The following is a 23595-nucleotide window of genomic DNA, read 5'->3' as shown; positions in this document are numbered from 1 at the left end:
GGCCAACTTCCACTCCAGTGGGTGGAATTTCAATTTGGTTGACTGAATTTAGATTGAGAATAAATAGAACGAAGGCATGTGTCGTTTTCCCGGGTGTGCCGGGTGTGAGTGACACTATAATGGAGCGTTGCGTATGTCATGTTATATATTGTTTTTTTGTTTGTGCTTTTCTCTACTTTTTCCAAACTCACTTTTTCTCTGTTTTAAGCCGTCAAGCATGTTGGATCGGGCGAGGAGGAAAAATCTAACATCAAACATTAGACAGAGTGTGCAGGGTTTCATCTGAAACGTTTTTTTCATTCTGCAACTGTCAACGGACTGTCGCTTTTAGTTAGATATGGGTTGCAGTTGCGAAGAGATGCGAAGGACGCTATAGTTCCACAGCAGATACTTCAACAGTAAACCACGTTGGTACTGCAGTACGGGTTTAGCGTAGTATTGACAGCGCGGTAAGATTGTACGGTGGTGATAAGACTGTAGGGTCGTCGCTGCCCAACGCTTATCATATGCGGGGAAGCGTATATAATTTCCACTTCACACAGCACGCAGGCAAGGCGAAAAGAAAAAAAAAACAACAACAACAACAAAGTGCTACACGTTAAATAATGATCGTTTTATCGTGGGCCATCTGTTTTCGCCAAGATTTATGGACGTACCAGCATCGTAAACTTATTTCACGCCCCATTCTTCAAACGGCTGCCCATCAACCATCAACAACAGCATCGCATCAAGCAACGGCTCATGCAAATTTGCAGAAAACAAAACCTTAACCGTAATGAGCAACTTAAGTTGCAGGTGGTATTGGTATCGCGGAGCAGCGAGTAGCAACCCACGAGTACCCACTTATTGCCAAGGAAACCGAGCAGCAGCGTTGTTGCACCTTAATGAGATGGATTTTGCTTTCAATATTTTTCGTCGAAATCAAGACAACCCGGGCTGGGGACGTCCGTAGCGCTTCCTTACTTCTATCGCAATGAAAGAACCTTAATTGCGATGAAATTGCTTTCCACGTAGAGCTAGCACATTTTTGTAACAGTGTGCTAGACCGTACGCATCAAAACAAAGAGCCTTCCGTCTTTGTGTGGGTAATTAAAAGCTGGTGGCGGGCTGTACAGTTGGTACCAGCATGTCTCTAATTATATCAATGTTAATAGCAATTCAATTAGCGTACTAATTAAAAGATTACTTTTTGGCGAGTTAATGGTAATGCGATCACGATTCAACGATTCGAATGAGGTTGATGAGAGAGCTTTCGATGGCGCTGTGGTACATTGGAAGCAGTTTCAAATAAATGATTTTTTTTGCAAGCTCCCATAGAAGTATTATAGCATTGGGGCAAATTACAACTGAGCTACACATATTCCAAAAGGCAAGAACAAAAAATGTCTTTCGTAACATGACGTGTGAAAACGGGCTTCATGACGAAGTTGAAGGTCTTCTTCGCGGATATTCGGCGACATTAAAATCCAACAAACATACATCGAAGCCTTTTCCCATTAAAATTACCAACAGCTCAAGATGCCCTGTGTGAATTTGCCATATGCATTTGTAATAGTTATGAAGCCATATTTTTGTTATTAAATAGCATTGTTTTTGGTTCCCCAAACATCGCTTTCAGGTGGCCAATCATCATATGGTTACGTTCAAACGTTGCTCACACGATTAGGCTGTTTGGCCCTCAAAGCTTACTGAGAGCTTCCTATTCAACCCGTTGGGCGTTCAATTCCCAGAAAACTGTATGTGCTCATAGTTTCCCGCAGTTTTATTATAAGTTAACAGGCATCAACATAGTTTTCTTCCTTTATCCTTACCTCTTGAATCGTAGTAATCATCTTCGTCCTCGTACTTTTCGCCCTTCACCTGATGGTGGCTGCTGAAGCTGCTGCTAGCAACCAGCACTACCAGCAGCGTAAGCAGAAATCCTTTCGCCGGCACCATTGTGTGTTTTTAGAGAGCCGTGCCCTCTCCCCCACTCACACGCGCGCACACTCACTCACACAAAGCACTTCAGCTTCTGCTAGGAAGCGCAGACACACACAACACACTCTTCGCGCGACACCGCAGACACACACAAAGAAATTGATTGATCTTTCACTGCAGCACCACTACTGTTTTTCTTCTAGGTATTGTAGTATTTGCACGATGATTGCCTTTGCACTATCTCTGTAAGTAATTAAATCAATAAGGGGTTGAATTGCGCGTCGCAATTTCGCAGAAAACTACGGTTACTCTACATCTTCCCTGAGTGTGTTGAACACACTATTACTTCATACTTTTCGAGCAAGAAGAAGGACCGCTGTCATGGCCGACACAAAACGAGATGTACTGCCGGCACTGTTAATTTATCTGGCGGTTTTTGATGGATGCTTATCCTCTTAGTCATAGACAAAAACAAAAAACCCACCAACTCACTCACACCTCACCCTTTCCCACCCCACAACGATGGCGTTTGGGAAAACAAATGGAGCGGGAAAGGATTTTAATCAGCAAAAGTACACACGACACACGAGCACAATACAATCGCCTGCCAAACACAATGCTTCACAGAGAAACTGGTGGTAGCGTGTCTGCCGTGTGTGACTGTGTGCGCTTCGCCTGTTTTTCAATGCTTACTACAATCCCCGCAAACAAACAAAAAGACACACACACACATATACACCCTCCTGGATCAGCAGCAACGTACACAATAGGCACAGAACACACACGAAAAAAATGCACACATCAAAGTAACAACATTGTGGCTGGCTGGTGCGCCTGTCGCGTATGCAATCCTTCGCTCGCTAGCGGCAGGACCAAAGTACCCAGTGCCACACTCGCGTGCGCGCACACACACTACTACGAGGCGCACCGTGAAGCAGGACGAACGAAGCTCTACACACGACTCGCACGCACACTAGCGCGCGTACAGCGTAACGCGCTGTACGCAATACAAACGCAGCGGCACGATGAAGCAGGTGAATTCGATGGTGTAGAATCCTTGAAATTCCTCGAGTTTCTTGCGTACAAGGTATGCGTGTGTAAGTGTGAGTGAATGAGGTTATGATACTTCTCTTCTATTGCAGTAAATATTGTTACGGGGTTTTTTTCCTCCGAAAAGTCACACTGAAGGGGTAAGAAAACTTTGCTTCACTTTTCATCATCACGTCCAATTCCTATTTACAACACTTGTTTGTTTTGTACCCAAATCACCAACCCCAAAACGCCAGACACCCATATTACTGCTGGTAAGCGTGTGTTGGTGCATTGCTTCAATCAAACAGACACATCAATTGCACACCCCCTTTCCGAGTTAGACTTGTTTCCTCGGAGCTCCCCTCGCTGCCTCCGCTGTATTTCGCAACTAGCCGCAGAGCCAGGCGAGTGCATTTTCTTGCCTCACACACTTCTACCCGCCGCGCCAGTTTGTTTCGACAGGGCAAAACAGGTTTCGCTCGCACACAGCCACGAAGGGCCACGAAAAAAAGCTCTCGAAGAAGCAGCAGCAGCAGCAGCAACCTCTTGGGGCGCAACCACTGTGGATCAAAGCATGCCTTCCCCCCGTACGGCTGGGGTTGATTCTAACGGGAACTGCTCTCAGGAAGGTAGCAAACGGGATGAGGATGCTGCTTTCACTTGTTCAGCATGCAATTGAATGGCAAACGGAAAGAAAGAAAACAACTTGCACCGCTTTCAGTTCCTTGTGAGCAAACGGTGAGCACTCTTGCGACAATGTTGGCAAGGTGTGAATTCACCTTTTACCTGGGGAAAAAGTTCAATGGTTGCTTCGATCCGAGCGGTTTTGCATCGAAACATCTCGACTGCGAAGGCAAAAAGGAGAACGCCATCAAAGCCCTGTCGAGTGGGCTTTGTGAGGAAGAAACCGGAAATGGTTTCGGAATGAGCAGTGCTGCAACACACGCAAAACATCACAACAATAAGGGGTGGGAGAATGAGAAGAGAAAAAGCCACCCTGAAACAACACTGACACACGCACACGCGCGCCCAATTTGCTGCAACCACGACGATGAGTCACGCATTAGAACAGAGAGAGGACGCACACAGACAGGATAACACGCACGATTTCGATACAATTTGTGTGTTTTTTCTTCTTTTCGTTTTTCTTTCTTCACACCTTTTCACGTTTTCTCCCTCAAAAGTGCCTCCTTCTTTCGTTTCCTTTGCTGCACACCGTGTGGTGTGGTGTGTATGCAGTCACCCCTGTTTCACGCACAACATTCACCCTTCTTCTCTGCACACCCTTCTTTACACACTTGTCATACACACACACACGCACATAGATACACCGGGGCAGTGTGTATCTTTTTCTTGCTGTGCTGCGATAGCTCGAAAAAGGCACGATTTGTGGGGGGGAGGAGGAGACGGTTTGGGGAGTTAAAATTCACACCTGCACAGCACACACACACCTGGTGCAAAAGCTGTCACGCCGTGTTTTTAATTCACCCCCTTTCCACACTCACACATACACATACACTACACACCAATATGCGTTTGACACCTTCGAGGTAGCAGCACCAGCAGCAGCACAAAAACGCGTCAGCGCGACGAAACCCTCGTACCGATTTTGCACTGGGAAAATGCTCGACGGCAGCGACCAACTGAACCGTTTTGGAACCGTGCCGAACCGTGCACACACCGTTGTGCACCACCACCACAGTACGCACGCGTGAATTTCCCTCCGCCCCCGCCGCTGCTGTCTCACACACCCGTTCGAACTCCCTTCTAGAGATGACGAACCTTTTATTTTTTGCTTTTTTTGTCTATCTCTCTCTCTTTGCTATGTGTATTACCTTCCCGATCAATTGCTCCGGTGCGTGTACGACAGCGACACGACGGAGCTGCGTAAAATCTTGGCAACGAATAACCCACGGTACAAGGGAAAGGGAGAAAAGTGCGTTTGGACGTGTTGTCCGGATAGTCGAACCGGCACGGATAAACGAGGATATTTATCTCTTTCTCTCTCTCTCTTTTTTCCCACCCCTGACAAATGGGGGTTGATGCTCGCGCAGCATAAACTAGGTGAGATCAGGCAAGCATCGCGGAAGCCATGCTTGCAGTTCAATTCGTAATGCGGGAGGTGCAGCCGTACATTTTTCATTCACTTTTTGAAGCATTTCCTTGCAGTATTCGTCAAAATTCTCGTTTTATTATAATTGTACATGTCTGTGGAATTATGTACATTACTTGAAGTAGAAAATTCAATTGCAACGGAGTAACTCTAAATTTTCACTCTCTGCCCCCTTTCAAACAGTAAAATCGTACGGTTTGAAGCTCTCCCGAAAGTTTTTCACCATCTCGTCCTCCTCCTCCTTGGTGCAGTTACACTGCCGCCAGTCCGCCTTCTCCTCGCAGTTGAGCAAATTGTCCGCGCAGATAATTTCCCGCCCAAAGTGCAGCGGGAAGCCTTTCATCTGGCGCGTCAGTATCACCGTATCGTCCGGCAGTTCCGCCACAAAGTACGGTCCCCTTTCCGGCAGATCGCTGGGCGCGGTTAGCTTCGGTACCTTCTCCAGCTGCACACTGTACTCCTCGCCCTTGTCCTCCAGCACGTGCTGTATCTTCCACGCCACGTTGTCGTCGATGCCGATGGCGTTGATCTGCAGATGGCCCGTCTTAAAGTTGCGCTCGTAAAAGAACACCTTCTGGTCCCGATCTGCGTAAAACTGGACCAACGCTTGCTTGAACCGTACCAGCTCGGCCCACTGCGGTTCCGAGAGCAACGCAGCGCACTGGATGTGCGTGATGGACAGTATCAGGATGTGCGTTTCGGTGATGGGGCCTTTCGCCAGGGCGAGATAGAAATGGTCACCGACCGATATGATCAAATGCTTCTCGATGCTGCCCGCCGACAGGCAGAACCAACACGTTTCCTGATCGAACGTCGGTCGACCGCGCTTCTGATTGTTCTGCTGGTGCTGGTTGGGATCGTTACTGCGCCGTTTGTTCCGTCGATTGTCGTCCGGCGTGCTCATGTCGTAGAAGTACTGATCGTCCCGCTTTTCCTCCTTATTCGTAGTGCCGCTTTCCGCCAGCAGGGACAGGTTTTGGTAGGGGGATGGAATTTCATCCGTCGTTTTCTGTATCAGCTCCAGCACGCGCATCTTCTCGACCGGCGTTATGCTCAGGGCGTAAATGTGCTTCTTCTTTTCCGGATTGCCGAAGGATGCCAGCCCGACAAATCGGGTTGCCAGTTCCATTTGAGTGTTTTTGTCCGGAAGGTTGCTAAAATGGAAACCGTAATCAAAAACTTGTTCCAAGTATTTTTAAAATCAACCTTCCTTCCTCTTACCGGTATGGTGGAGATTCGTAAAACTCGTCATTCATGCCACAGAAATGGTACCGCGGTTTGACGGCATTTGCCAGCCAGGAGACCAGCTTGCAGCTTTCCTTCACCTTCTCCTGCATACCGAAAGGCCACTGTGACGTGAGCAGTATATCGATGCCCCTGAAATCTCCCATGTTGGCCTTGCTCGCCAAACACGAGTCACGGACCGCAATGGCGTCGGCTTTGCTGTACGTCCACTCATTGCTGCCGGTTTCCTGTGCATTTCCGCTGAGGTAAGCGATTTTAAGCCCACCGGAAGTGGTGTAAACGCCACGCTTACCCAGATAGCTTAGATTTGTACAGATATCACCATCCTGGGTGTCGGCATAATACTGTGCAAGCTCCTTGCGGGTCGGGCCAAGTATGTAAACCGGCGCTGCAACTGCAAAGAGTAGCAATGCTAAGCAACAAACAATCGATTGGTGGTATTCACAATGTTGCCTACCTGTTTTTATATTCCTTTTGTACTCCTGCAACACCTCCACCTCAGGGTTGGTGCCGAAAAAGTCACCAACACACAGCACCAAATCGAACGGGCCGCTCTTTTTGTTTACGTTTTCAATGCGCGCGAAAAACGATTTCAGCCTTCCCCGTACGTCGCCACAAACTAACCTACAAAGAGCGTACATATAAAATCGAAAGTCTCACAGCATCTTTACAAAGATATTCCACACAACTTACAGCTTTAATTTTTGTTCCATTTCGGTAAAATATCCGGGAAAGCGAACCGTTTGCTTTCGCGAAACAAAACAATTCTGGAAACGGGGCAATTGACAGCGCACGCTGCGATGGAGCGAAGATTTGCTTGACAAAAATTAGCGTTGGCAAATTTTCTTTAGACCACATTTGAAACGAATTTCATATTTTTTCAAATGACAATACGTTTTATTTTATTTCCGTTACAGATCGGTTGTACTTTTTTTAATTTAATTTACTTAAATCGAGCATAAATAAGTCAGGTATTTAATGAATGCGTATTATTCTATCATTATTCATTATTTAATGTTCTCATTTCTTCCGTTGTTTGTTCTGTCGCTGCAGTCGATGTTAACTCATAGCTATAGGACGTTCGATAATCAATCGCTTGCGCCTTAAATATATAATTACTAGGATACTCCAACGCCAGATGAAACTTTAAATTCGGTTTCAGCGCTGTTGTTGGCTCATCCGGCAAGTCTTGCCACTTTGTTAGCTGCAAAGCATATCCCAGCAGCTCCAGGTATCCGTTTACGCTTAGCTTCTGGCCATTGCACACAATTTCTCCATCCTTATCATTGGTGCAGTTTATTTCTATAGCCGGCTCAGTATTCATTGGAGATATTGCTTCTTCTGTATACCTGTCTGCTGCTTCTGTTTGTGAATCGTATGTTTGCTCTGCGGTGGCGCTTTGATTGGTGTAATATTCGCTCACAGTTTCCTCAAGCTCCGGAGAAGTCGTCACATAGGAGCTTTCCTCTTTTTGATTCACTCCTGTGCCGTAAGAAAGCATTTCACTTTCCAATCCATCGTATGGGGCTAATGAAGCCGGATTCACGTACGGTTCACTCGCGGGATAATGGTCAGGAGAGTCAGTGAAACCTTCAGTACTGTACGCATCAACATTCGATTCAGTTCCATCGTAGTTCGTTATCTCTTCATCATACAGAGTCGTCGTTGGTGAAGTTTGAGTTGCTCTAACCCGATCAGGGATGTCCCAAGCATCATCGTCCCATTCCAAGAAATCGTAACCGGGATGTGACGTTGATCGTGACTTGTCTGATGACATTTGGTCAGTATTACTATCGGAAGTATATGATCCTGTACTTGACTCATAAGCATACTCTTCAATGGTAGTTAGAGGCTCTCCACTATAAGCAGGAGTAGAATAAATCTGCTCTGCTGGTTCTTCTGAAGCATAAGGTGATTGTGAAGTATCATTGTCATCCAATTCATACGCATAATCATCATAGTCGGGAGTCACATTCATGATCACTGCGTCCTCATCTGATACTGCTTGTGTGGTCGTGGTGGCATAGCTTGCACTTGTCCCTCGAACCAGCGACAGAGCATCGTCCAACGGGAGCGGTTGTGTCGTGTCGTAGTACATTGGAATGCTGGAAGTGATCTTCGTGTTGATTGCACTGATCACAGTCGTCGGTTGGGGGAGCAGTGTAGTGGCATCAATGCTATGCTGCACCTTATACTGCTCTATTATTCTTTCGTGAGGAATGTACTCGCAGCACTGCAGATGTTCGGGGACACAAAGTTCCTTCTCAATGTTGTAGCTCATCTTGTAGGGACATCTGAAGGGATTTAAAATAAGCTTTAATAAGAAAATCCCTAATCATTCTAGCCCAGCACATCCACTTACTCGTAGCGAATCTGGTAGAAGGAACCATCAATGTTCGGAACACAGCGATAGTACAGCGTGCAGTCCTTCGCCGTACGGAACTGACCATAAATGAGACACTCGGGGAAATACTCTTTACTGAAGTTGTGCAGGATCTCCTCCTGGAATCAATAGATTAGAGTTTTACGTCTATTCTCTGCGCTTTTAATATAAGGTACTCCTGTTTACCTGAGCTTCATAGCACTTATTCGTGGAAGAGCACTTTTGTAGATCAGGATGGAAAAACGTTCCCGGCGGGCACTGATAGACGTACTGGTGGAAGTTGTAGTTGTACTCCTGACATTTGAAGTAGAACGAACAGTTGGAAGGTATGGGGAAAAGTCCTGAAAAAAGTCCTCATTTTAATGCATTCGCCTTAAATTAAGTCAAGCACAATGCTGTTCTTACCCACACCACTACAATCCGGCACGATGATGTTACAGTTCTGTGACTCATCGTGCACCTTGATCGTGTTCGGTTGATTCAGCGTCTCCCCAATGCAGCGTTTCTCTGTGTCACTGAAAACCTGCAAGTATTTAGCTTATTGGTAGCGCTCGGTAGATCCAATACGCATTCTTTTGCAACTGATCTTACCGTATTGTCCGGGCAGAGACCGATCATTACCCCATCCGGGTGGCATACGTAGTAAAAGTCTCGCCGGCTAAAAGTGTGCAAACCACTGTCTCCGTTGGCACATTTAGTGGACTTTAATGCGGAAGAGAATGAAATGAATGAAAGGAAATGAAATTTTGAAGGATCAACTTAAGCTGTAAAGTGCTGTCTCAACTCACATGATCCATAATAACAAGAAACCCTCCACCGGGAAAGTCACGACACTTTTGCTTCAGTTTATCGTAATACTCCAACTTCGAGCAGATCGTCTGTGGGAGTAAGAGATAGATATTATATTCTAACCTAATTTTTACATTCTATTAGCATCTTTACCTCCTCACACACTCCAGTTTCGTTGGTCGGAGGCACGATCGTCGTTGCTCCAACCATTTTCGCACAACCAACTAACAGCCCGAGCAAACAAACACTTCTCACCCCGAACATTGCAGCTAATTGTATAATCACAGCAAAAAGTGGACAATTTCAATCAACACAAAAAAACGGCTCCACAAGAAGCGAACGTCCGACCGTGACTGGTTGTCAGTTGTGGTTGCACTTTTCCGAAAAGGCATAACCCACCCGCGCTCGGGCCGTATGTTGTGACTTGATCACATCACCTTTGTTTTTTGTTTGTCTCACACTTTCGGCCACATGTTATGTCGTGCATGAAAAGGGGAGGAGGTTGGAAAATTGTCACGCTTTTCCAAAGCACAGCCGGCGAAGAACGCTCTGCCTGCACGTACACACTGCGACTGCACGTTCTTTCAGTTCGTTGATCGTGATATCTTTCACCTTTTGGAGAATCGATTTTTATGCATTCTTGATTCATTCTCTTCACACAAAAATTGAAACCAAAGAAAAAAACGCCAACAAGTTCAAAGTTATGATTTGCTTATTTATTAAATTTTCTTCATAAAAAGCCTAGCGGTTAGAGACACGGTGCTAAAGTATGTAACTCCCTGGGGCGGGATTGATTAGCTCCCCGGGATTGGAAAGAACCCACTCCACGTTTGTGGAATAGTTCCGCTTACTCGTTCACTTAAGACTACGATAGAGAAAGTAAAAAGCGGGCGACAGTAAGTATGCGAAAAAGTACAGAAAAAAGGTTGTTCCTCTTTCCTTTTGCTCAAAGTCAAATAAATATAGAACAGCAAAACGGTGTACAGCTCGCGATTCTCTCTGTTCCCCCTATCATACAAAACAGGCAAGCTGCCCGGCGGCTGGCGGCTGAGAGAATGTGTCCACGGTATACGGTATCCCTCCAGTACGAGTAGTAAAAGTAGTTATTATGATTATAAAAGTATATATATGTATGTATGTATTTTATATGCCTAACTTCTGCCATCTCTCTACTCTTCCACTATTCTCTGTTAGAGTGTCTGCAATTTGAAACAACTCCCTGGTCCGATCATCGCGATCGAATCGGTACGTTACACTTCAATCACAGTACTTAACGTTATGAGCTTTAGTTTGGTTTAGCTGTGTGTGTGTGTTTGTGTTTGTTTGTGTTTAATTGTATGCTAATTCTAGCGCACTCCTCCAACAACCTCGGCAGCGGAGAGTTGAAAGTGATCACTCGGCCTAATTGCTAACCTTATGCTGGCTATACCCTATCTATGAGCCGGCAGGTGGTGAGAAGGGAACGGGAGGCATTCTATTGAAGAGGATCCAACGTCCATCTCACTTGGGTGTATTGGGTATGTGGTCCAACGCGTGTAGTGCGTGTCTGTTCGATTGTCCTATCAAATAAATATGCGCATCGGTTCGGTTTTACCCCTTCCAGCGTGAACTGCTGATCATGATCAAAGACTCCTAACGCTCTAATGAAAATCTAATGCGCACTTAGCTCTCGTTTTGGGTGCGTTAATTAAAGAAATCGTATAACTCTATGGGGCTTGTTGTCCTTTTCTTTTTCATTTCAATTCGTTTCCGCTGTTCCACTGTTACAGCACATCTTCACACATCGTTCAGACATTGTTAGCATCTTCCGTCTGGTCGACGGCTATGCTGCGCAGTGATCTGAAATGGGGGTTGGGAGGTTCAAAGGTGTTATATTCTGCAAATGCATGATAGTGCCAAAAAGAAAGAAAGAGAGAGAGATAGATGAAGACATCAGAAGGGATTGACAGGAAAAGAGTTGGAAGAAGAAAGGTAGAGATGGATTGAGATCATTGTGAGGATTTAAATAATTTGCCCCGGCCAATGCTTACCTTGATCGTTCAAACAGTGACGGATCGGTGTAGATCGGTTCACTCGGGTCATCAAATTCGCTTTTGGGTGCCCCGGCCCGGGACAGTGGGTTCATTACCGGGATCTGACACATACGCGACAGGTTGCTGTGTGAGAAGGTGACACATTTTTCAAATGAAACGATCATTCCAATAAACACGATCATCTTACGATCACCTACCCGGTAGCGAACGTTTTCTGCAGCCCACTGCCAAACAGTGACACTCCCGGCGTACGCACGTGCGGTGTACCAGCTCCTCCTCCTCGGCTTGCCGTCGAATGCGCCCGTCCGGACGCTTCAAACTGACTTCCTCCCGCGTTGTGGAGCGCAGAAGGACTGAACGAATTGACCGGTGAGCTACGGTCGAGCGTCCGGTTCTTGATGAACACCTTCCAGTAGCTACGGTACACAATGCCAGCCGCAAACGTGATGCTGATCAGCAGTATGATCAGCAGTATGACCGCACTGATCAGCCCGTAGTATTCGGCGTGCGTCAAACAGACCGACTCGATCGGTGCGACCATCTTGCGGGCGACCGTATCCTGCTGCATCTCTTCCCGCGACTGGAACACCTGCAGCGGACGGAAGTAGCGAGACTTTGAATTATTGCTTGAACCGTCAAACTTGTGCGTAGCGTTGTTGCCCTGCCCCGGAAATACCTCAATCATTTCGCGCACTTGCTCGGGCATTTCGGTCGGGCTGGTTGTGTCCGCTTCGGCCGTTATCGTATCACCGATGGCGTCCCGTGTCTTGGCGCTGGTTGCGTTTTCGTTCACCATCGTACCGTTCACGATAGACACTTCGTCGTCATCGTCGTCTGCTGGGTCTGGGTTGGCGGCTACCAGCGGCTCGGCTGTGCCGATCGTTTCCGTCCCATTTTCGAGCGATCGTTTCCGACGACCAAACGAAGGTTCCGAACGGCCACTTGGTCCTGGACAGTATGCCTAGATGAAGGGAAAGGGAGTGAGTTAAATCATAGGATTGAATTGAAGGAATAAAATGTGATAAAAATGTTTTATTGGGACGCAATTGCGTTTAAAATCATTGCGATTCCTTCCATCTGACCTAACGCACACTACTGAATTGATACTCCAACCACTAGAGCTTTGGTATTAGGCACTTACCGGCTGACATCCTCCACGGCACGTACGCACAGTAGCCTCAAACACGAGGAAGTTCGATTCCGGTATCTTGAACGCGTTAAACCGAGCCTCCAGTGCATCATTGTCGCGTGATCGTCCCAGTTCGGGGAACACCAAACTATCAACTGGGCAGCTAAAGAACAGTAGAACAAATCACAATGTCAACTCACGCCAATCTGCAAAAAGCATCAACCCGCTTACCCATAATTATCGATCAGCTGTACGCTACGGCCCGAGTACGGATCGCGCGCGACCACGTTCGTGGCGAAGATGTCCGTTGCGTGACTGTAGCCGTCCTGGGACTCGAGCCGGAACGTGAGCGGATCGCCGACGGCGATGGTGGTCGTCGGTCGGCCCTGGTACAGTATCATCAGCCGCACCTTGTTGCTCATCGAGTTCTCCGCCGGCAGGTACTCGATCGGGATCGGACTACCGGATCTGTCAATCGATTGAAAGCTACGCTTGAGAAGCATTGCAACGGTCGTTCTTTGTCTCGGCGCATCATGTTCGTGGTGTTGTTGGGGTGAGGATCAGCGTTGCATCACTTTTTACGATCGATCACATCCACAGCACGCACCACAACATGATGGGAGCAAAGGGTCTTTATGTTTTGGTACACAGATTCGGTGTTAGTAGCTAGTCTAGTTGCTAGTTACTTTGAGGTTCATGCAAGAAGATGGCAGTAACATGCAGGAATATACGCATGCAAGAGTTTTGTAACAGTTTGGACACCTTCAGGCTGGAAGATCATTACTTACCCAGCGCCAATGTAGCCCGAGGTAACGACGGCTTCCCCAGGACCACGGAACATGCACGTCAGGTTGAAGCGCTTGTCGCGTCCCGTCTGCACATTGTCCGAGAACTGTACCACTATGATATTAGTCATCGTGTCACCGTACTGCAAAGAAAACGGGAAACGATGAGACCACGTCCCCAGCAGTTCAAGCTCAAGATTAGCAAGACAAGAACATCATCCTACCCGTTGCGTTCCACACTCGGGATATCCTTGAGGTCCACTAATTCTCAGCACATTCACCGTGCCACCGTTACCGCGGAAGAAGCATCGATCGTAGAACCCGTACGCGTAGATCCGCCCGACAAAACCTTCCGGCGTGCGCAGCGTAAACTCCATACCGTCCTCGTTACAAACCTGTCCGACTGGTGTACCAAGCGCAAAATCCCCAAAAAACAATTCATTACCAAATATTCAATTCCAAAAAAACAACAATTTATTCTTGATCTATCTACCGCTGTGTGCCTTACCGTCCAAACACTCGTCGTGCGGCCCACCTCGGCCCGGCGTCCGCTCGTAATAGTCCGCACTGTCACTCTCGAACATCTGCGTGCTCGGCACCTCCAGGTCGCGCGAGTCCCGATCGCTCAGCTCGCAGTTGCCCTCCGTTTCGTACGGTGCACTGTCGCGATAGTTGAAGCTCCGGCACATAAAGTCCCGTGCGCCTGCACACTCCTGCTGGCAGATGCCCAGGGATGGTGCGTTGATCACGCGCCGGATGTACTGCTTGCGCATCTTGCGCTTAGCGGCGACCTGCTTGAACGTGTCCGTGTTGTCGCAGCGCGTTTCGTACGGTCGCTGTGGTCCGTAGCCACCGAAACCGTCGCCACCGCCGAGTGTGTTATCGTACCCGGTGCCTGAGGGGCCGTACGGAATTTCGAACGGATAGCCACCGCCGTCCGGTGCCATGCCGACGGCCGGACGCCGATAGCCTCGATCACGATCGGGAAACGCTGGCATTGGTGGTGGTAGAGGGGGTGGTAAGCGACCGCCCCCACTTGGGTAGTAACCACCGTACCGATCGTCCACGTATCCACGCTGCGGTTCATACCCACCCATGTAAGGATCGTAACCTGCTGAAGGAACAAAGAAGCGGATCTTAGCGAAAATCCAATGTCCTCTGCAGACTTACAGTAACCATTCTTGATGTGCTGCTAGCGTGGCAAACGTGTAGAACATAGATAGTAGTGAAAACAGGCAACTTACCCGATGGACGGCCTGGTCCGGTCATGTACTTGTGGAATGGCGACACGTTCGGCGAGGTCGGATAGCGGCCCTGCGCACCGACCGGTTCGAGCGGGTAGCGTGCGTCCGGAGCGGGCGGATAGCGATTGTTGTCAATTGGGCGGGCACCGGGAGGCGCCGGATATGGGTCCGGTCCGTAGCCACGGTTTGGTGGAGCTCGCGACGGTACTACCGGATACACAGCCGAACCGTACATGTGTGGCATGTACTGGGATGGTGGGTAGCGTGTAGCTGGCGGTGCCATTACCGGGTAGCGCGAGTCCGGACGCTGAACGGGCGGTGGATAGCGCCCAGAGTCCGGTGGTGGATAGCGCCCAGATTCAGGCGGCGGATAGCGCCCCGTGTCTGGTGCTGGGCCGGGTGGGTATCGACCTGCGTCCGGCTGCGTTGGTGGGTAGCGTGCATCGGCCGGATAGCGCGAATCGGGCGCCGGATAGCGTGAGTCAGACGGTGGATAGCGATCCATCGGATAGCGCGAGTCCATCGGCATCGGTGGAGGATAGCGCGAATCGGAAGGGTAGCCTGAACCGGGCGGTGGCAGTGGAGGTGGTGGTGGATAGCGCATTGGACCGCCCGGGTACATTGGGTCGGGGTCACGATCGCCCGGATAGCGATCGGTGGGACCGTACCGGTCACCTGGGAACCGATTGTCGTATACGGGAGGATAGCGTCCGTCGTAGTCGCCGCCACCCGATGGGTAGCGGTCCGTGCCCGGTCCGACCGGGTAGCGATCGGTTGAGCCGGGATAGCGATCGGTCGGTGGATAGCCACCGGGGAACGGATCACCTGTGGGCGTGAGGAAGTGTGCTTAGGATTGTGTGGGTATTGCACGGCACGGTTCTTGGAGCCTTGGTTTTTTGGATTGCATGTGGTGTGAGCACAAATGTTGGGGTGATCCCAAAGGGACTTATAGCTATTCATCTTTATTCTTTTAGATATTTATCTTGGAGGGATAAAACATGCATGAAATAGAGCGGGACATATACAAATGTTTTTCAGACTTAAGGACATTTAAAGATTTGGCGACATATCAAAGACTTCTGAAAATTCTACTAAGAGTGATGTTATGAAGTATCGTAGAGATCATAGTTTCTATTATGACATCATGTGACCTTCGAATATAGTATATATTTCGAATATATTTCTAAGCACTTTAATTCAACAATTCATCTTTGCTCATCAAGGTTAATCAAGATAAAACAGTAAAAAGTATGACGAAATGATCAAAATGCTCATTTTTGAAAACAACTTATCCTAGAGATGCTTCAGCTTAGAGAGACCTGATTGTATATAAACTATTAAATTTATTAAATACCACATACCGATTATTGACAAGGTGCAACGAATCGCAAGCAATCTACATAACGTATAACCTACCTCCATAGTCCGGTCTCGATCCCATAGGGTACCGATCACCCTGCGGATAGCGCCCGGGTGGAATCCTATCATCTGGCACACGATCCCGATCACGATCTACGGTGGAAACAATCAAAGGATTTTAGTGGGAAATGGAACCCAAACACTTTAGGCGCTTCTTTTAACCTACCTCCTCCGTACGGTGGTCGCCAATCGGTTGGGTCCGGTCGCCCATTGGTCGTATCCGTGTCTCCCCCGACTAGGTGCGCTTGGAAAAAATGGCAACGAGAATCGGAATATCGCAGATAAAGCGGGTATTTGTTGCGGTGGGTTCGAATGGGGGTTGGTCATTGTGGAACAGTGGGTGTGTGAGTAGCAAAGCGGCGGAATGGGTCGTGAAAGGGATGAAAAGGATGGAAGGAATCAGGTGGAATCAATCAGAATGTTAAAAGAAATAGTTGATCAAGGGTGGCATCTCACCCTCACCCACCCAGGAAAAAGCCTGACGTTCGAGATACTCACGCATCAAATTCTCATAGTAATCGTAATCGGCATCGTAGATGATGCGCATACCGTCCCGCTGGTTGTAGCGGCTGAGACGACAGGTGCGGAACCGATCGCTGTACACGGCCGACCGGCACTGGAAGCTCGTCTGCCGCAGGCACTCGTCAAGACACTCGCTCAGCGACCTGCCAGTGATTTCCGAGTGAAACTCCCCACCCAGGCGCGAGTTGCGATACCGCTGGAAGGCGGTATCGGGCCGGCGGCCACTCGCAAACAGATGGGACGTGACGGAGTTGTCCGGATATTCGGCTCCACGCTCTGGGTCGGTAGGGACGTACATAGGAGATCGCAACAAAATATTGGAGTTTTGTTACTAAAACGTTTCGCTTGAACGCTACGGCGCTTTGTCTTGGATGGCACTTTTAGGCCCCCATTGGATTCCCCCGTAAGGTTTTTGTTTGTGTATGGTTCTTTATGGGCAAAGCCTAAGGGTACCTGAAGATCTCGATCGAATGAATGGCATTTTTTAAGTCATCAGGACCTAGGTTATTTTGGGAAGGAAATCGCTGACAGGACAAATTGACGCGAATGCTTTGGCGGGCCCGGTTTTTTTTTCTATTGGTTGAGGCTCGTCGTCTCAGCAGCAAAACCAGGGCGGAGGTGTTCAAAGGTGGGACAAGAATACGAACATTGACCTCAAACTGTGACGCTTGGGAAGTGTGGGAAGAAGGAAGCATTGGACACACCCCTTGAGGGATGCCCCAATCTACAGTGACGTGGGAATGATGGATCAGATGCACTTGAGGTAGGTAAGCGTGCTTTTGAGATACTTAAGCTTATTACAGGGAGAAGGAGATATATATAGCGTTTAAGCGTGCGTATGGACCTTCTCGTATCGTACTACTGCTAGAGGTGGATCTATTTCCACCCACAGAACGAGCTGAACCTTGACAGGGAGAATCCAATGAGCTCTAAAACACCAAACTAGAGCCACAACCCCAGAATTGAAGGGGGTTACAACCCCCGTACTGCAGGGTCTTAGGCAAGCGAAGCGCAAAGCGAGGTTATCCATTGCTTCCAGGTTCGGTAGCAATCGGTATGATTTGGTACTTACGATTATCCAGACACACCAGATCGTAGAAATGATGCGTCGGGCTTGAGCTGATACTCAGATCGTCCTTTTGCGACACGGAGTCCTCCTCCGACAAGATGCACTGTTTCGTCTGATCGTCAAACTCGATCGAGCGGCAGAAATACTTCTCCGCACGCAGACACAGCGATTGACACTCTTCCAGCGTCATGTTGTTGAAGATCTCCACCTCGAACGGGCCGCCGAGACGTTTGTTCTCTTCCTTCACGTACACGATCAACCCATCGCAGCGCCGTTCCGCATTCAGGCAGGTGTTCTCCAGGTAGTCCGAGTTCGGATCGTCCTCTAGCAGTTCGGGATGTGTCCGGCGGGTGAACCGGCTCATGGCGCAGCTGCGCAGAGTGGAGTCATAGTTGGCCGAGCGACAAACGAACGAGAACTCGTTCAGGCACTTGTCCTCACAGTCGGAACGATTGGCAGCCGTAACCTCCTTGATGTCGGACACCGGGAGCTTCAGTTTCTTCCTTGGATGACGCTCAAACACATAGCGTCTGCTGGGACATTCGCGATCGGGACGACTAGCTGTTTGGGGAGGAAAAAGTTCAAAGAATCTTCAAAACCTGTTCTTACGAATAAATATCTTGACAATTAGCCCTTCTCTACTTACAGGTGATGCAAACTTCTGTAAAGTGGACACTGTTCGGGACGAGCATCAGGTTGCCGATACCCTCGGGAGCGGCCTGTTCCCGCGTCAGATAGCACGTCGATTCCTCATACTCAACGCTGCCACTGAACGAAGCAATTCGGCTACCGGGCTGGAAATCAAAGCTGGTGCAGGCCCGGCCAAGATTGTTCGAGGCGGTACGATCGCGCAAACACAAATCCTGGCACTTCTCCAGCACTCGAAACGGTGGTGCCGAATCACGCACGACGTCATCGTCGAACCCCTGGAGCTGTTGGTTCGGTAGCCGCTCGTACAGTACGCGTCCCTGCCCGTTGTTGCAGGTCGTTTGACCCAGGACCAGGGCGAACCGGGCCAGCAGCACGAGTACGGTTACGTCCGATAGCCCCGGTAGGAGCTTTTGCCTTTTACGCATAGCGAACACGAGCAGCGACTGCTGCTAGTTGCCACAGGTGCAACTGTACAAAATGGCCGACGTGGTATGGACCGTTTGGTGATATTAGTTGGACAATTCCGATTTCAAAAGAACTGACAGATATTTAAAATTGTGACGAGTAGATTTAGGCTCTTGTCAGTATTAAGTGTCGTTTGAAGGTGTAGGCCTAAACAGAAAGTGTTTTCTGCATCTTTCGTTCATGTCACCACTTCATAGCTTTTAACGAGCTGAAAAGAAGGTAAAAGAGTTTAAAGGACCTTAGTTAACGCATACAATAAGATGTATCCTTCTTAACATACGCTCTAAGCATCCTAAATCGCAATTTTCCCTGTATCGGAACCAAAATTTTCTATTTCACTAATAATTGCATAACTTTAGGCGTATTTCTAGGCTGTTCTTTGTTAAAAGATTTTATTTATTTCAAAGTGTTCTCATTTTACCTTGATTTTTCCTCTTCTATGTTGGATATTAGAGCTTAATTGGCTTTAAATATACCATATGTGGTGAGCCTTTGTGTAAAAACTTTCCTTTTTCGCCAATTCTTTTTGGTCGGAACTTCTACACAACAGTATTCGTAGTTCGTGAGCTAAGCGAGAGTTCCATCAAGAACTGTACCGATCTGTATCCAAAAACACAAAAACCTTTTCATTCAACGTATAGAGAGAAATTTTCCACAGCCACCCAGCACCATTTAGCCACCCTGGGGCGGGTGCGTTTAACTTAATTCGTTTGTTCCCACTCATCCTCCGCTCGTACCTAAAAAGCCACTGCGATGCGATCAAATGCGACCATTCTAAAAGTATGCGGGACGGCGACGCTCGGCATGTGCGGGAAGGGTCAGCATTCGGTGGCCCTTGGACACTGGTCGTTGTAATTGTTTGCGGTTGTGGATCGCGCGGTGTGCGTTACGCAGAATGGTTCGGCCGGAGCGCAAAAGAGAAAAACCGGAACCAACTTCCGCTGCTGATCGGAACAGTTGATTTGTCACGGTTTATGAGTTTCAAAAAACACGACCGAGCCTGTTGGGCACTCGGTGAAGGGCAATGGAGAAGGGAGAGCGAGGGAGCAGCCAGAACTAGGGAAAATGGGCTAGAACGAACTGAAGAGGGCGACCCCACGTTGATCGCATTTTTGAAGCTGGAAGGGTGCTGTGGGATCGTATGGTAGCACTGATGGAATGTAATTACTGTGCTGTGGGCTTTTCGATTCACAAAGTGAGTGTTTGGTGGGTTTGTGTGTGGAACGTTTTCTGTGGTCGAATGAAATGGTTTGGCGTGCTGGCTCGATGGTTAGAACATTACCGAGCAACTCGAGCGTGATCACTGAAAATTGGACCATCAGTGCTCAGAATCGCGGCCGGTACCTTTGGGCAGGGCGCGTGTTATCAACACGGGGAAAATTGAGCCGAAGGACAGTGGGTACAGTAGCCACCGATGGGCCCCTCTGATTGAGGTCAGCCACAGAGCAACAGATTCTGATTCTGATCGAACAGCTCGTGTGTAACGCGGCTGGTGCAACCCTTCGCTCGTGTTAAATGACGATTGCGTAGGGAGTTGTAGAGGGAATAAAAACCACTGTTAACTGTGGCGAGGTCGCGTGCGTTTGTGGTTAAGATCGAATTAGGGGTTTCCTGTTTTTTCGATACGTGATGATTTGTGTCGATCGATCGAGGTAATTTGAAGGTGTGACAAAATTAGTCGAAAGGTGTTTTCTTTTGTGCACGCTTCAGTTTTCAACGCAAGGGCTGCACAGTTTACTGAAGAGGGGGAAAAAGTCTAAAACGTGTTAGATGTGGTTTACTATGCATAAATAATTATCCGAAGTAAGGGTAAGGATTGTTGCAGTTAATAATGTTGAGGATTTACATCGATCGCTTATAGGCTAAGTAAATATATAACACGCATGTAGATTGAATTTTAAAAATTTTAAAGAGAAAAAAATAAAATTAAATTATGACAATTAATAAACGTGCAAAACATTTGAAACCAAATAAAAACATCCAACAGGGCATAACAGAGGAGAAAAACGTTGTAAAATAAATATCAATGAAATATCAAAATTAAGATGTAAATTAGTGTGTGTTGGAATTATTTAACAAAGCTTCACAATTCAAGAGTAAACTCCACCATTTCAGCTTTGAATAATATCACAAAAATGTATAGCAAAACACTGAGATACGTTGTATAAATGAGTGACCAATGCATTTACCTATTTTCAAATGGCTCAAACATTTAAAAGCATTTTCAATCAATTTTGTTCACTGTTTATGCTGTGAACAGCGTGAATGGTACTTATATACTAAGATACTAAGAGTGATCGTTACTTTTTATCCACTCAGACCGCCTAAAGGTATGCAACATTTGTTATGGACTATTTGTCTAAACACAAAAATACTTAAATTTTGCAAATTGAATGTGTCTATACGCATTGCAAAGCATCTAAAGCACACAAAACGATTTACTTATATTATACACTAATCGAATATTAAAGAAACAGTTAGTAATGGGAAGATGGGGATCACTAGTACCATCCACTTTGCATTCTTCTCTTATACTAATTCTTCATGATTTTCTTCCTCATTATCTAATATCTGTTGAAAATCTCTTTTTGCTCACCTGTTAAATTCAACACACTGGCACAACAAGACACTGGAACTACTGTAGCACACAAATTGGTACACATAAATGAAAATTTTACCCCTGTAACTGAGACACACTGTGCTTTACAAATGTTGAGATGTCACTAAAAGCTACAAGCACACTTAACTACTACTGTTGACGATCACCCAAAATTCAGTACAACACTTGTTTTAGAATTTTCACCGCCAGCACCAAACACCACTAAGCAGTCAGTAAAATCATTCTTTAAACTCACAATCTGCAACACGAAACTAATACAAAGCTCAACGTAGAGCTTGTTTCTTCCACTAGCAAACTTTGCACCAAAACTCAGACAGTCTGTTTGTTGGCTGGGTGGCTCAGTCCTTTCCAGTAGCACTGTTAGCGTTATGCAAAGCGATTGTGTAATCCAATGGGGATTTTTGGGCCAAAAATCTTCCCTTGCATCGATTGCAACCCACCTGCAAAACCGGCGCACCAACTTTAGCTTCGGCGCAAACAAAACCGTTCACAGCGAGATCTCGTAAAGCACTGAATATCGGGCGGCAGAATATTCTGCCTATAATGTCCCCATTTTTCCGACCACCCATGAAAGGCAAATTAGCTGGCTGACCCTTTAAAGGGGGGAGGGGATTGATAAAGCAAACCAAGCTGGAAAGGGATGGATGATGCACGATGGTTGTGTGTATGACAAATCCAAAAAAAAAAAAATCCAGGTACAACAGTAAAGAAGAAACCCACACTGACTAACTTTTTTGTGCGACACAGAGCTGACGTGACGCATTGGCTGTTGATTTTTTATTTTTAGTTTTGTTCCGATCGTTCACAGTGGACAGTTTTACATATAGACTAACGAGAGAGAACAGGGCGGAAAAAGATGGAATGCATTATCAAGTGTGTGTGCGTGTGTGTGATGGGTCGGTGGTGTTGGTGCGACGTAAGTCCGATCTGCGCGTATGATCAATTGTGATCTATCGCGTCAGGTTGAACGCTTCGCTGACCCGGACGGCCACCCCATCCACCCGCACACTCATCGGGAGACAGTAGTTGGAGAGGTGATGAAATGGAAATGCGATTTTCATACAGTAACCGAGGGATTGAAACGAAAAAGAACTACATCGGCGGGGCGGTTTGGGGACAGAAAAAAGCGGAAGTTCTTTTGTTGCACGCATCCGGAAAGCGGCGCTGTGTGCGAGTGTGTGAAGCTGCGAGGGGAGCTACATCGATGGTTGAGGGTGACGAATTGGAAACTGTTTGGCTTGAAGCAAGAGTTCACCGACGCGTTCGAGCCATTGGGGAAGAAGGGAGGAGGTGGTCATGTTGAGAGAAAAGTTTTTAGCCCCGAACAAAGCCCGAATCGGGTTTAAACGCGTCCATCGTCCATGGCCAGCGGTGAAAAAACGCGATTTGCGATGAGGGGTTTTGGGCGTTTATGGGCGTTTCGGAGCTTTTTTGGGGAGGAGAGCAATATGACAAATTTGCGGCGATGTGGAAAAGGCCACTCAGCGGGGAGGACACATTTCGCATTTCAAATGATGTCATAATTGATGAAAATGTTGCAAAACTTTTTATTTAACTAAGCATGATTCCTTCCATTTGGTGTGCTATTAGCATGAGACAAAGAGGCATATTTTTTTGTTTTATTGATTGCCATGTTAAACACAATAAAGGCTAATTTATCCATAAACAGGCAATATTCTAATCGAAGTCATAAAAATATAAATTTAAAAAAGATTTATTAAACTCGTTGCTCGGTAAGAAGTTCCTTACACCTATTAAACAGTCGCTATGAAGTCGTTCTCTAAACTCCATTTTATTATCATCAAACACTATTCCAATTAGAAATACTATCAATCTATTTGAATCTCTTTCACAAGAACATTTGTTCTTAATTCAATTATGAATGCAAACAATCATACCGCTTATGCAAGTGACATTATCACGAGCCACCGATCTTTCTATGTCATGGTAACGTAAAGCCGGGGACGCCCAAGAACAAATCTATACAAAAACACAAATCATCATTACGCGATGAGTTATCGCCAAGGTTGCATGCAGCATTCCAACCTTCAGAGATTATCAGCACACAATTCAGTTCAGTTTAGATGTAAAAATGAAAGAAAAAGAAGCAGAGCAGCGGGTAAATCCTGTCTGAAGCGACCTGCAATTGCAATAGAATCAAATAAACGCTATTCCT

The 23595-nt window shown here is 47.1% G+C and overlaps 4 protein-coding genes and 1 long non-coding RNA gene across 18 annotated transcripts in view; 1 reads left to right on the top strand and 4 right to left on the bottom strand.

Moving 5' to 3' along the window:
• LOC120901869 (calsyntenin-1) overlaps positions 1-4915 on the bottom strand; it is a 91828-nt gene extending 86913 nt beyond the window's left edge. For 2 of the 7 annotated variants that reach the window (XM_040310249.1, XM_040310727.1), the window contains exons 1-2: positions 4788-4915; positions 1812-2163 (exon numbers count right to left, since the gene is read on the bottom strand). In XM_040310249.1, coding sequence (XP_040166183.1) covers positions 1812-1938 — 127 coding nt within the window. In that variant the 5' untranslated portion in view covers positions 1939-2163; positions 4788-4915. Of the gene's footprint in view, positions 1-1811; positions 2164-4403; positions 4428-4478; positions 4667-4734 lie in introns of those variants that run through there. The other 5 variants (XM_040310569.1, XM_040310650.1, XM_040310405.1 and 2 more) reach the window with 5 other exon arrangements.
• Positions 2854-3287, top strand: LOC120902506. The gene is made up of 3 exons (XR_005739427.1): positions 2854-3007; positions 3063-3110; positions 3207-3287. It is a non-coding gene; the product is annotated as an uncharacterized LOC120902506 (long non-coding RNA).
• A 206-nt stretch (positions 4916-5121) lies between the features above and the next one.
• Positions 5122-7082, bottom strand: LOC120896843 (CWF19-like protein 1 homolog). Its single transcript, XM_040301327.1, has 4 exons — positions 7004-7082; positions 6768-6934; positions 6287-6704; positions 5122-6219 (listed from the first exon to the last, which is right to left on the bottom strand). The coding sequence occupies exons 1-4, from the start codon at positions 7021-7023 to the stop codon at positions 5241-5243; spliced, it is 1584 nt and encodes a 527-aa protein (XP_040157261.1). The 5' UTR covers positions 7024-7082; the 3' UTR covers positions 5122-5240.
• Positions 7083-7224: 142 nt separating this feature from the next.
• LOC120894908 lies at positions 7225-9798 on the bottom strand. The gene is made up of 7 exons (XM_040297780.1): positions 9636-9798; positions 9482-9571; positions 9285-9395; positions 9099-9216; positions 8880-9034; positions 8673-8812; positions 7225-8604 (listed from the first exon to the last, which is right to left on the bottom strand). Exons 1-7 carry the CDS (start codon positions 9744-9746, stop codon positions 7311-7313), a joined length of 2019 nt encoding a protein of 672 aa, XP_040153714.1. The 5' UTR covers positions 9747-9798; the 3' UTR covers positions 7225-7310.
• Positions 9799-10176: 378 nt separating this feature from the next.
• Positions 10177-21941, bottom strand: LOC120896418. Of its 8 annotated transcripts, none has more exons than XM_040300525.1 (16): positions 21396-21941; positions 18330-19007; positions 17687-18244; positions 16591-16890; positions 16259-16336; positions 16090-16185; positions 14674-15498; positions 13938-14543; positions 13654-13832; positions 13433-13572; positions 12876-13130; positions 12657-12807; positions 12192-12476; positions 11713-12128; positions 11513-11638; positions 10177-11358 (listed from the first exon to the last, which is right to left on the bottom strand). In XM_040300525.1, the coding sequence occupies exons 2-16, from the start codon at positions 18757-18759 to the stop codon at positions 11352-11354; spliced, it is 4452 nt and encodes a 1483-aa protein (XP_040156459.1). In that variant the 5' UTR covers positions 18760-19007; positions 21396-21941; the 3' UTR covers positions 10177-11351. The 8 variants fall into 8 exon arrangements, with proteins under 8 accessions (XP_040156459.1, XP_040156455.1, XP_040156458.1 ...); XM_040300521.1 differs by having other exon boundaries at positions 10177-11321; XM_040300524.1 differs by having other exon boundaries at positions 10177-11321; positions 11713-12104.
• Between the last annotated feature and the right edge of the window lie 1654 nt (positions 21942-23595).

Source organism: Anopheles arabiensis, chromosome 2 (assembly GCF_016920715.1).
Source record: "Anopheles arabiensis isolate DONGOLA chromosome 2, AaraD3, whole genome shotgun sequence".
NCBI lineage: Eukaryota > Metazoa > Arthropoda > Insecta > Diptera > Culicidae > Anopheles > Anopheles arabiensis.
Note: the sequence above shows the minus strand (reverse complement) of the source record. Positions and strands in the feature narration are given on the sequence as shown.

Coding starts and splice junctions, on each gene's coding strand:
- LOC120896418 (XM_040300521.1), bottom strand. CDS start 18,759: ATGCGTAAAAGGCAAAAGCTCCTACCGGGGCTATCGGACGTAACCGTA. Junction 18,245..18,329: donor TACAGAAGTTTGCATCACCT/GTAAGTAGAGAA, acceptor CTCCCCAAACAG/CTAGTCGTCCCGATCGCGAA. Junction 15,499..16,089: donor ATCGAGACCGGACTATGGAG/GTAGGTTATACG, acceptor TCACGCCCACAG/GTGATCCGTTCCCCGGTGGC.
- LOC120896843 (XM_040301327.1), bottom strand. CDS start 7,023: ATGGAACAAAAATTAAAGCT. Junction 6,935..7,003: donor ATGGAACAAAAATTAAAGCT/GTAAGTTGTGTG, acceptor CGCTCTTTGTAG/GTTAGTTTGTGGCGACGTAC. Junction 6,220..6,286: donor TACGAATCTCCACCATACCG/GTAAGAGGAAGG, acceptor TTTCCATTTTAG/CAACCTTCCGGACAAAAACA.
- LOC120894908 (XM_040297780.1), bottom strand. CDS start 9,746: ATGTTCGGGGTGAGAAGTGTTTGTTTGCTCGGGCTGTTAGTTGGTTGT. Junction 9,396..9,481: donor TTCTTGTTATTATGGATCAT/GTGAGTTGAGAC, acceptor TCCGCATTAAAG/TCCACTAAATGTGCCAACGG. Junction 9,035..9,098: donor GCCGGATTGTAGTGGTGTGG/GTAAGAACAGCA, acceptor GACTTTTTTCAG/GACTTTTCCCCATACCTTCC.